The sequence below is a fragment of the Oncorhynchus nerka genome, linkage group LG21 (genome assembly GCF_034236695.1).
Source record: "Oncorhynchus nerka isolate Pitt River linkage group LG21, Oner_Uvic_2.0, whole genome shotgun sequence".
Lineage (NCBI taxonomy): Eukaryota > Metazoa > Chordata > Actinopteri > Salmoniformes > Salmonidae > Oncorhynchus > Oncorhynchus nerka.
The window spans coordinates 28,497,716-28,510,737 of record NC_088416.1 but is presented as its reverse complement, the minus strand read 5'-3'; the positions used below and the strand labels follow the sequence as shown (position 1 = coordinate 28,510,737).

The following is a 13,022-nucleotide window of genomic DNA, read 5'->3' as shown; positions in this document are numbered from 1 at the left end:
AACACATGGTTTTCATGTGTTTAATACCATTCCATGAACTCCATTCCAGACATTATTAGGAGCCGTCCTCCCCTCAGCAGCCTCCACTGCAGTCTAAAAGTATTACTATGTTGACTAAAATGTAAACCAAGGTTACTAATCTCTGTGCAGGTTCAGATATTCCCCAGCAGTCTATAGGCATGTGGTGACTTGTCTCAGTTCTGCTCAAAATTTATTAAGTGACAACAAGTTTTCTAACAAGAAGTGTCAAAAGTTGACTAGTCAATAAAAAGATAAGATATTGAATACATAGGATGGTTACATGTGAATTGCAAGACAAAGAGCGTTACACACATTCAATGGTTAACTTAACACTGGTGAGAATTTAAAACAGGCAGGCAATAATGACTCGAAAGTCAAACATTAAACTACTTTTTACTATATTTAAACTGCATTAGTACAGCATGAACTTTGAACTTACCCTGGCTCTATCTATCGCATTCTCAGTGTCATCAGATCACGAACTTCTGACATAAATGCCTGAGTATGTCAGAAGTATGTGAGTCTAGAGTATGTCTAGATTCTGAAGTACTATTTTCACAAGCATTTATTCAACATGAAAAATATTAACACAATTATCTCCAAAATACCCTTTTTATTTAGCTTATTTTTATTTTTAAAAATTGGAACAATATACTCTTTAAACACGTCCAATTTCCAGAGTGGCTCTCTGCTACTTTTAATGATATGACCCATTTTATACATAGACATTGACAATATAGGTCATTAACCAACCATAGCAGAGGGCATTCCCTTTGAATCTCTTAACCATCCACTGTGTTGGTGGTGCTCATAAAATGTATCATAACTTCAGAATTAGCAGAGTCCACTCTGGAAATGTGATGTACTTGTAGAATATATGTCCTTAAATTGACAAAATCAAAAAGGGTAGTTTTGAGATATTAATATTTTTAATGTTGAATAAATGAATGTGCACATTTTTATTTCAGAATCAAGACATACTCCATATGTTAGAGCACACTATAAAGGAGGATAATGGCACCAAGATGTTGTCTGTATCATGTGCAGTTCACAGATCATAGGGTCTTACGGGAGGCATTTATTGGTCTAAAAAGGGCCTAAAATGGCCACTTTCATCATGATTTTCTAAAAAAAATGGTTTGTGATACAAATGTAAAAGCATGTCAAACATCCTTCCTCTGAAGTTTCTATACGAGATCTGCCAAAACGATCTCTTTGCAAGATTACACCCGCTGGCGTGGAATCGCCCACTGAACAACCCTGATCTAGATCCTCCCTAATCCCTCTTGTCTCTCCTACAATTTTCCTATTATCTGACCTAAAAACATGTTCATGCACTTTTTACAGCTCTTTAAATCACTGTGAATGTGAGTGGTATAACCAGAGAACTTTTACATTTTCATATGTTTGAAAAGTTGAAAAGCGTCCTGGATTGATTCCCCTCTTCCCCTGGAGTTAAACTCACCACTTCCTGCCGCCACGGCTCAAAAAAGCATATTCTCCGTTGACGTCACCTCAGCGGGGCCGCCCTGTAACTGACCCTCTTTTCCTTTGTCTTCCATTTTTTCCTCTGGCCTCCCTATTTCATTATCTCTGTGGCCAAAGCATTTAACGGACTGTCCACAACCTCATGACTAACGCTAGCATATAGAACCTCGTGTTTCTCCAGACTATTGTGTGTGATGTCACTGGCAGCAGGGGTCATGCTGATCACCATTGTATTCCTGCTCTTTTTCTTTTGAACACACTTCCTTCACCACTATTGGCAATTGAGGAGTCACAGATTCAAGACTGAACTATAGATATAGTCTCCTGAGAAGTTGAACTTGTTCAAAGAATCAGTTGACTGCAACTTTCAGTGAAAAAGTCAAGTTACCAGACAGAAATACGGTAAACAAATCTCTTCCTGAAGTTTTAACTTGAATATTTCATTGCTTCGTGAACAACAGGTTAGACTAACAGTGAAATGCTTACTTACGGGCCCTTCCCAACAACGCAGAGAGAAAGAAAAGAGAGAAATAATAGAAAAGTAAAACACTTAATAAGAAAAGTAATAATAAATACATAATGAGTAACAATAACTTGCCTATATACACCAGGTGCCAGTACCGAGCTGTCGGGAGCTTCATGAAATGGGTGTCCATGGCCAAGAAGCCTAAGATCAACATGCGCAATGCCAACCATCGGCTGGAGTGGTGTAAAGGTTGCCACCATTGGACTCTGGAGGAGTGGAAACGCGTTCTCTGGAGTGATGAATCACGCTTCACCATCTGGCAGTCTAAAGGACAAATCTGGGTTTGGTGGATGCCAGGAAAACGCTACCTGCCCCAATGCATAGTGCCAACTGTAAAGTTTGGTGGAAGAGGAATAATGATCTGGGGCTGGGCCCCTTAGCTCCAGTGAAGGGAAAACTTAACGATACAGCATACAATGACATTCTAGATGATTCAGTGCTTCCAACTTTGTGGCAACAGTTTGGGGGAGGCCCGTTTCTGTCTCAGCATGAACATTCCCCCTTGCACAAAGCGAGGTCCATACAGAAATGGTGTGTTGAGATCGGTGTGGGAGAACTTGACTGGCTTACACAGAGCCTTGACCTCAACCCCATCAAACACTTTTGGGATGTATTGGAACACTGACTGCGAGCCAGGCCTAATCAGTGCCCGACCTCACTAATGCTCTTGTGGCTGAATGGAAACAAGTCCCTGCATCAATATTCCATCATCATCTAGTGAAAAGCGTTACCAGAAGAGTGGAGGCTGTTATGGCAGCAAAAGGGGGACCTCATTTTGGAATGAGTTACCACATACTTTTGGTCATGTACTGTGTGTACATTTAACTAGGAATATTATGCCTGATAAAAACAGTAGTAGCAGGGCATGTGATGAGACAAAATCTTGTGCAAAAAGGGTCAATGCGGATAGTCCGGGTAGCTATTTGGTTAACTATTTAACAAACAATTTAGCAGTCTTATGGCTTGGGGGTAGAAGCTGAATATGTGGATGTTGCCAGGAACAACCTTTTTTGATTTTCTCAACATTTAGTTGCAGACAGTGCCTCCCTGTGGTATCTTAAGCAATGGAGGAAAGAAAATGTCCACCATCTGTGAACAAGTTCTTCTGCACCCTGCCCACAGTGTTACCTGTCTGACTTGATATGCTATTCCAACTATTTGCTTGGTCTCTGTAATTGCTGTGCACAAAGTGAGACACCAGTGAGTGTCTGTCTATCTGCTTGCCTTGCTGTATAGGTCAATGGACAACTCCCCCAACCTTCCTCCCATTCTTACTTCCTTGAGACAGATGGTACGGAGTAACTGCCACAAAAGGAGGTCAAATTGTTCATTTTCATGTTTGTCCGTTGGCATCTCACAATATGAAAACATGATCTCTTCTAAACAATGTATTCATAAAACAGCTGCATTTTACCAGACTAATCCAACATGTATCCTATAATAACTAGCCACTTCCTATGGAAGGGCCTCCCAGATACTAAACTTCATGGGATACTATTACTCTATGAACTGTAAAAGGCCCCATAAAGGCCCTATGTAATGTAGGGCCTCACCTTTAATCATCCCTTCATAGGCGCATGCATAGTGTGAGGGAAAGGCTGTGGCCCCAATGCAATCATATAGGCAAATCACCCTGCAGGTTCACTACTTACAACTACTTTACAGATAATACTTTTACCTGTGTCTGTGTTGGAGATGGAGAAGTGGGAGCGATAACAGGTGTAGGTTCAGCCACAGCAGCAGGACTCACTGTCGGGGCCTTCTCCACTATTATAGGGGACTCATCCAGCTTCAGGTCCAATATGGATTCATAAATATTCTCAGAGTCCTCCTTGGATTCGTCCTCAGGCTCCACACTAGATTTCTCCTTTTCTCCCTCCTCCAGCTCCAGAGGACATTCCGGCTCATTCAGAGGTTCCTGATGGGGAATCCCGCCACCGGTGACCTCGGCATCAGGAATGAGGGGCCTCTCCACTGGGATGGCCTGGGAGGGTCGGTGGAGGGGGTCAGCTGGGCTGAAGCTGGGGGCTCGGGGGTTCAGGGAGAGAGGATCCTCCACCGACAGGGAGGAGCCGAAGAGCACACCGGAACTCAGGCTTAATTGCTTCTTGTGTTTGGCACTATTGTTGGCTTGAGGCGAGGGCACTGTTAATGGAACCTCAAGGGCAATGTAGGAGTGAAGGCCCGGCATCGAGTCGTTCAGCCCGCCGCGCTTCAATGCCCCAGGAGACGGGTCGTGGAATTCTAAGGGTACGCCAAATGTGGACATGCGGTGCTCAGTCTTCTGGTGTCTTTTCGGGGAGCGGAGGCGGATAGTCACCTCATCTCCAGCCCTCGTTTCTGCCCGGTCTGGTACGTAGTGTTTTGGGACTGGCACTGGCACCGGCGCAGGAACCGGGACCAAATCGGGACTGGGTGGGTCAGCAAAGTCCAGTGGGGATGGGATCTCTGCGGGGAGCTCCTTGACGTATTTAGCAGGTATATAGAAGGGCCTTGCTTGCTCGTTCTTCCTCACGTGCCACCAGTGGTCATTGGTCTTGGCCAGCAGGATGTAGCGTTCGTTGGGCTTGATGGACACCAAGCCCCCGTCGCGGCCCGTGTACTCGTACTCAAACTCTACCAGCACCAGCCCCATGTTGCACACCAAGGAGGACATTGTGGCAGCGTGGTGGCCGTGGCAGTGTCCGTTGTGGCCACCCACCCCCTCCCTTTCCCCAAGGACGGTCAAGGCTCCACTGCAGTCCTCCTAAAAGGGAACAAAAAATATATAAAAACTGGTTCACTACATTACTCATACTTTACAAAGGTATTGCATTACCTTACTGTTTTTAAATGTATATACATATACATATTGCAGTACACATGATCTTGTCACTATCAAATGCTAGTATATAAGTATATCTGTACATGGGAATGTGTACATTAGGTCATTCAAGTTGAAGCACCAACACTACAAAACATGTGTTCAGCAAACACAGCAGATCTCTCGATTGCCACGCCCCACGCCCATTGTCAACAGATACTGTTTAACTTCAAAGATACCCAGCTGCCAAGTGGTCAAACACACACTACCAGTAGATATAATAGTCAACCCCCTATAGCTCTATATCATGACAGCACATAGATCACTGCTTGTGACACATCTGGACATCTGTCAATCCAGCAAATGTGGAAATGAAATGTCATGATAATGCTGTTCTCCATTTAGAAGTTCTTTAAGGAAGTCCTTTAAGGAAGTTGGTTGGAATGCATCTGATTTGGTTGATATGCATGTCCATTTTAGGGCTTAAAATGTACTGTTTTAAGCCCTAAAATGGACAAGTGTTATGTCATGAAAAAAAGCAAAACATGTCATATGTTCCCTTTTAGCTTTCCTAAACGATTGTTCTGACTATGCATGTCACCACATTGTGTTAGCCTGTTAAGCTAAACCCTAGGTATTATCTTGGGGAGCCAATGCAAGTATTCAGGTCTCTGGCAAGGTTACTCATCACACAAGTGTAGTCACCTCTTGTTGCACTGACTAACTAGTTTGGTAGAGTACAATGTTATTTGGTAGAGTATGATGTCATTTGGTAGAGTATGATGTCATTTTGTAGAGGTTGATATTTTCACGGTGTTGGTCATTGTAAATATTACAGATTTTCCCTGAATGGTGAAAAATCACAGCACGGAAGCCTTTCCTAAGCTTTAAACATCCTATAAATACCTTCTGTCTCTCCTCTCCTCTGCGTGTTGTTTTGTCCCAGTCAATCATTTGGCTAACCCTTATTTTTAGGACTTTAATGAATATCTGCATTGCTTGATTTGCGAGTGTGACAGTTTAGTGGTAGTTCCTTCCTCTCTTTAGGGATGGGGCGTACACAAAGAGAGAAGCAGGAAAAAGTTGTGTTGTTCTCAGCAACATGCCAAAATATATCATAACACCAACCAGTCCGTGGCGGGCCAGACATCATGAAACAGGATGTGCTCGCGATGGAAGTCGTTCCTCATCATAGATCTGGGAGCAGCATACCCTACACTAATACTCTAGTACTAACTGTAATCCTTAGGGCTCAAAACTGACCTTAGATCAGATGAAAAGTCACATGCATGCACATACAATGCACACACACACATGTGCGTAAACAGACCTCACACACAATAGGAAAATTACATATCCATTCTGACATCATAGCCTGTTTTGGTCTTGTCTAAGAGTAGCTTACTGTGACGTGTCAAAGTGAGAACAAGTTGACCTCTCTCCTCAAGGCCAATTCAGAGCAGTCAAAACATGTCGTCATAGAAACCAAGTGACCCCTCTTTCTCTCACATCTTGAGAATATCACACAGACACACACCCACACACATATATGTCTCTCTTATCTCAGACCACAACGCTAAACCACACACTGTCTACCACTCAAGGAAACACAACTCTATTTAACCTAAGGGAAAGGGTGGTATTTGCCTATTTCAACACTGAAAATTAAAATACATTGCACTTGTATGCTTTTTCTATGTTTTTATGTCAGTATTCTCAATTGCAGGTAGATTGAACAGCTTTCTTCATTATTACTAATGACTGATACTCTGCATACTGCTTGCCATTGTGTGCAGGCCCAAATACCAGTAGTCAAACATAATGAGTACTCTAACACTACATAGCATACAGCATGTACTTGTACAGGTGTCTCCTCTTAACAGATTTGTCTTACACACCAACTTCTCTTAGAACAACACAGTGCAGCTTGAGCAATTCCCATAGACCAGTAGAACAGCCCACAGAGCACGTCTGCCAATGCTACAACGTGTCTGGCTTGTATTTCTAGTCTAACCTGATTCTACTACATGATCAGAAGTGCTCACTGCTCAGGTAATTAACCTGTGACGAAGGACTGACAATCAAAAATAACTCTGGGGGGGGGGACAAGGCAGGGCTAGTCATGTGATATATCCTTTCTGTGTCTGTCGCTGCAGTGGGAAGAAAGAGGGATGAGAGAATTTAGAGAAAGAGAAAATGAGAGAAAGAGGGTTTAGAGATAAAGAGAGAGAGGGGAGAAAGATCCCCCTTTATCCCTCTCTACTTTGTTTACACTGTAAACACTGGCCCCTTTCAGCTCCACCTCTGCATAGAACCTGTAGAGCCACTCCCATCATTCACTCCAACCTAATAACAAAACTGACTAACAGACTGGATGACATATTAGATGGGCCTCCAGTGCAATGCAATGCATTTCAATTGAATAACCTACACCATTCCATAGTCATTTTTAGGCTTTGGGGATATTTTGTGGATTATCTGTTCAGAGTCAGACCTACATCTGTAGCAGCCGAGCCATCCTCCCTATATCACTGACAACCTGCTCCAGCATGCCCGAATAGCAGAGTGGGTCCTCTGCAGAGGGCAGAACCACCACAGCCTGAGAGAGCAGAGGGTGGAGACAAAGAGAGCGGAACAGCCCAGCCTCCGCTTCTACACTGAACAGAAGGAGGGAGTTGTCCCACCGGAATGGCAAACCTGTGGTTTACCAAAGGAACAGAAACCCAAGAAGGGAGCGCCTAACCCGGCTCCAGAGATAAAGCCACACAAACTCTCAGTGCCAAGCTCACTGCTCATGTATCCATATCTCCTAACATGACATAACAAATAGGGCTTTGTGAAAATGCAGAGTTTCATAGGATTGAACTAGGGCGCTTCTAGTAGAGAAAAATAACCTGTTTGACGACTTGATAACATTTCAGAGACTCCCTCCCTCTGGGAAAGAACAGAAAGGGAGAAGAATGATCGATATGCTCAATGCAGTGATTCATCATGTCAGTGCAAGTCAGAAAAGAGTGCCCATCCCAGCAAACTTTTTCTGGGACTCAAAACGTTCCCAAAATGTTTATAAAATGTTTTCAGAACAGATTCTGTACATTGTTCTTGCCTTTCACTGTACCGTTTCAATCACACACATGCATATATTTCTTACAATGCACAATGTTTTATCAAGTGTGATTGTAGACTTTTTGTGTTCAGAAAGAGTCTGTTGTAGCATTAATGTCTGAACACTTTCTCAGAACTCAAAATAACAAATACAGTATCTAACACTCAACCAACATCCTTGCTGGGTTGGTATCTATGCTGTTGAGGAACACCCTCCAACTCAAAAAGGCTGATGAAAAGAGAGAACAATTGGAGGAGGCAGATCCCATTCAGTCTGTGTTTAAATACGGAAACCTCTCTTTTTCCTCTGGTTGGGCTCCCTTTGACCTCGCTCAGTGTCTCTGGTTCCTGGCCGGATGTCCAGGGTGGAAAAGAGTAAGGCTGCGCTGCTTAGCTTACCACTGCAAATATGGGACACCTCTGAACTGTGGCGCTCCACACTCACAGGCCTTGACACTAAACCTTGTTCCAAATTTAGAACCGCTCTCTATCCTCTGATTTTGTTAACCTTTCAAATAAGGCTATGCTGAGCTCAAGGCAGAGCAATGGCACATAATCTTAGAGCTTTAAGGATTCAGGAGAAAAGCAGTGACGGCGGTTGATGAGAATTTGTTCTCAACTAGCTTACCTGGTTAAATAAAAGTGAAATAAAAAAAAATAAAAAAAATACAACCACATTAATCAGGTAGCCTAGTGGTTAGAGCGTTGGGCCAGTAACCGAAATGTGACAAGGTAAAAAAAAGTTGTTCTGCCCCTGAACACGGCAGTTAACCCACTGTTCCCCTGAACACGGCAGTTAACCCACTGTTCCCCTGAACACGGCAGTTAACCCACTGTTCCCCTGAACACGGCAGTTAACCCACTGTTCCCCTGAACACGGCAGTTAACCCACTGTTCCCCTGAACACGGCAGTTAACCCACTGTTCCTATGCCGTCATTGTAAATAAGAATTTGTTGTTAACTGACTTACCTAGTTAATTAAATAAATAAAAGTAGCCACATAACCAATATGAACCAATGGTTCATTTCTGCCATTCAAAAATTCACCAAACACCTGAACAAGGTAATGTTGTGTGTGTGTGTGTGTGTGAGACAGAGAAGTGTCTCAGTAGGAGGGAGGGTGGACTTGCTGGAATGTGTCCTGTACAGATGTAGGATCTTTATTTGACCTATATTGTCGCAGAAAATTAATCCTGCAGCAACAGGACTTGAAAGTTTAGTCCATAATGTTGCTTGATCGGTGGTTATGGTATTAGCAGGCCAAAAGTAGGCTACATGAAAAGTCTGATACTGTTAAAACAACCCTATGTGAGAGTGTGTGTTTTCAGTTAATGTATGTAAAGCTCATCTGCATTTCCTCCGGTGCAGAAACACTCTCAGCAACAAAAAAAGGGATCTAATTAAGATCCTACACCTGTATGTGTATAACCGAGCCCGCGGCACTACCCTTTTTCCCTCCACACCCACCCCAACCAGGCAGGGGCAGGAATGTAGTGTGAGCGCTCCATGGACACATGCACTCAATATGTTCCTGTTCTGTAAACACACCCAACAACACACTCATCAACACACTCAACAACACACTCAAAACAGAGACAGAGAGGAATATAAAGGGACACCCATACTATCTCTGAATGTATAAAAATCAAATGCTGAGATTAGCCACAGAAAGCGATGAAAAATTAAACCCGAAGGTAAAGGTTTAGATATGAATATGAATCATGACCACTGGGGTGTTGACCAAACACCACAAGATCATTCTCAGAGATCAACATGTGACACAATCGTAATTTTCCTGAGTGATTCGCATGTGACAGAATCACAACAACATCCATGGTGAACTTTCACCCTTTCACTAAGTTTGTAATTGGTCAAACACAGACGACAACAGCCAAACAGCAGTCACACAATGGGCATCTAAGGTTAAACATGTGTTGTTTTCATACATTCGAATAAGAGCCCTCGCCCCTAGCTTGTTAAAAAAAGGTCCCACTTCTCTACAGAACCCTCAAACAACATTTCTGCCATGGCACAAAAAGCAAAGCATACACTTCTGAGTAATAAGGTATGATAAGGTACAACAATCACAACATAAATAAGTCTATTAAAAGGTTTTTGCAGAAAATGTACCTGGAGCAAGAGGACAGCAGAACCATCCTATAGCCTGTGTTCCCAGCTCCCACGGTTTCTTCAGCAGAGTCCCAGATCTCACGAACAGGTTGCTCTGTTCTGTCTTTCACTCTTTTCTTCTCACTGATCCCCCCCTGCCCTCTCCTTCTTCTTCCTCTGGCCGGCCTCGACTCCCCTCCTCCGCTTTCTGTCTTTTCACCTGGGGCTGAAAGGTTCCAGCTCTGGTTGGAGGATCTCTGGGCAGTGTGTGTGTGTGTGTGTGTGTGTGAGGGAGGGAGAGTGCTCTTTGCGTGTGTGCCGGTCGCAGCTTGCCTGCCTCTGCTGTCTGCATTAATTTCCTGTTCTAGCGCGCACATCCCCGACAGGAAGAAAGAGTGAGAGAGAGAGAGAGAGAGAGAGAGAGAGAGAGAGAGAGAGAGAGAGAAAACAACAACATTGTAAACACAGCCCATATTTATGTTAATTTATTTTCCCTTTTGTACTGTAACTATTTGCACATCGTTACAACACTGTATATAGACATAATATAACATTTGAAATATCTTAATTATTTTGGTGTAAGGATTACTGTTAATTTGTATTGTTTAATTCACTTTTGTTTATTATCTACTTCATTGCGTTGGAAATGTTAACATATGTTTCTCATACCAATAAAGCCCTTAAATTGAATTGAAATTGAATTTAATTGAGAGAGAGAGAGAGAAACAGAGAGAGAGAGAGAGCACTGGGTGGGGGTCTATGTGAGGGCAGCTAGCCTCTCATTCACAGGTCTTTGAAAGATTTTGATTGAATAGATAGAGAAAGCCATATAACTGCAATGAGCTATTATCGACAACAGCATTTAAATGATTGAAAAATGGCAAAGTTGATTTGGTAAAAATGATTTGAGGATGTAGACAAAAGGGAGGTAGTTGTCTTAATAAAGTTGTAGATTGAGGGCTAAAAAGCATTCAACAAAAGATTTTGTCTATCCAATAGGTTTTATAATGATACATAAATAATAATGAAATTCTGTGTCAGTTGGCAAAACAGAAATGCCCCTTTAAATGTCCTATTTTATCCTAGGGGAAACATTAATGTAGTGTGTGAGCCTAATAAAGTGATTTAGGTTATAAGTGAACACATAATGTTTTTATTTTAGAAAAATAGATTATTTCACAAAAGTAGTGCATTCAGCCTTTAATAGTCCCAAACAATTCCAGCAGTCATGGTTGTGTGACATCAGACTAGGCAGTGTAGTAAGACACATGACTAATGGACAAGACACTACACACACAGTCAGCGACTCTGGCTTGATGACTGGGATGCCCATCAAAAATAGAATCCTTGCAGATGGACCATGGAGCTAAACAATTATATAAGTAGTTTCCAGGGGTGACATTAATTCATACCAACCAACGATTCACACCCATAAGGACTCCGTTTGAACCGCCAGATAACCGCTATCATTCCGTTTTTATTTACTGTTGAAGAAAGCATTGGCGCATTCTAGTGGCCGTTTTTGTCATCGCATGAAAGTGGTCCATGGTGACGTAGGTGAACGAAACAGTAACAATGTATCAAGCAAACAAGCTTCCTCTAAAAACTGCAACCATATCACCCCTGTAAACTCCTTTAATCCTTGCTAAGCATTAGTCTTGTAGCTATTTAAGTAAAAGCAGCATATTATTGTTGTATGTTAGCAACTATTTATTTATTATTTCTGTAATTAACTGAGCTGATGTTTATATAAACCATACATTTCTGCAAGATGCTAAGTAGCTAGTCTGTCTAGCAAGTAACTTTCTGTTTTGATTAATGTTTGCGTAGCTCCATCATGGAGTTTGTAATGTAATTATGTTTAAGCAACGCATTGTTTTTTCTCTGTAATGTTTTCACAGTTCACAAATTTGACAGTTCACAAACTTTGGGTTTAGCTGACTGTCTAACTGTTAAGAAACACAGTGAGGACAGAGCAGGTATATTTTTCCACAGTTTCACAACTGCTAGATTTAACACATAAATATGTAAACTTTTATTCATTATTTCTCAATTATGCTTTTAGATACTAGTGTCAAATATGTCCTTCCTCCAAAGCATAGGCGGAAATCCCAGGGGGATGGAGGGGACACGCCCCCCCCCCCATCCTGGGGAAAATAATTATTTGTCCCCCCCCAGTATATCACTGTAAACATAACTATGTAATTTCAATAATATTAATAATATGCAGTGAAAGCACTGCTGATTATAGACACTTAATAGCGCATTTTTAAGTTTCAAAAGATTGCGGCCTCCCCGCCCTTTGCCTCACAATTGTTTGATCCACTACCAGTTCCTTATCTGGCAGGTAACAGAGGGTTCGTATCTACTGTCTGAAAGGCACTCAATGCACGTAACTGACGTGAGGTTAATCCAGTCAATCGCGCCATAGCAATGTTTTATTTTTATGTTGGCAGGGTTTACACACACACACTAGCTGAATTTGCAGAGCTAGCGGGCAAACATTAACTATTAAGCTAGCTAGTATCTATTCCATTTATGTGGCGTCGTCAAAGATGGAATCTTTGCTATCGTCAGTTTATTCCAAGATCAGCATGCAGCTGTATTGCTTCAAAGTCCCTGTGAAAAGGTTGGCGATAAACTGAACTCACAACTGAACAGAACTACACTCTCTTCTACCATTGTCTTAAATATCTTTAATGGTCTCGTTGCAAAAGCTAAATTGTCGCTATGGGACTTTGAAGCATATGTGTGCCGATCTTGGAGTAAACTGACGATAGCAAAGATTATAGCAAACACCACACAGAAACGGAATTGGTGCTCGCTCACTTTGCAAATTCAGCTAGTGTTGGAAGCCAGCCAATATGAAACAAACTATATTAAAATGACAAAAGGGTGCAGCATATGTTGTGTAAATGCTGATCTCATACAGCTGTCAACTCGTCACTGCAATCCGTTTCACATTTGCTA

At 42.2% G+C, this 13,022-nt stretch overlaps 1 protein-coding gene across 3 annotated transcripts in view; it reads right to left on the bottom strand.

Moving 5' to 3' along the window:
* arhgap27l (Rho GTPase activating protein 27, like) overlaps window positions 1–10,400 on the bottom strand; it is a 28,641-nt gene extending 18,241 nt beyond the window's left edge. For 2 of the 3 annotated variants that reach the window (XM_029635959.2, XM_065006512.1), the window contains exons 1-2: window positions 10,074–10,399; window positions 3,714–4,781 (exon numbers count right to left, since the gene is read on the bottom strand). In XM_029635959.2, the coding sequence (XP_029491819.2) occupies window positions 3,714–4,691 (978 nt within the window). In that variant the 5' untranslated portion in view covers window positions 4,692–4,781; window positions 10,074–10,399. Of the gene's footprint in view, window positions 1–3,713; window positions 4,782–10,073 lie in introns of all 3 variants that reach the window. The other variant, XM_029635960.2, reaches the window with a different exon arrangement.
* Between the last annotated feature and the right edge of the window lie 2,622 nt (window positions 10,401–13,022).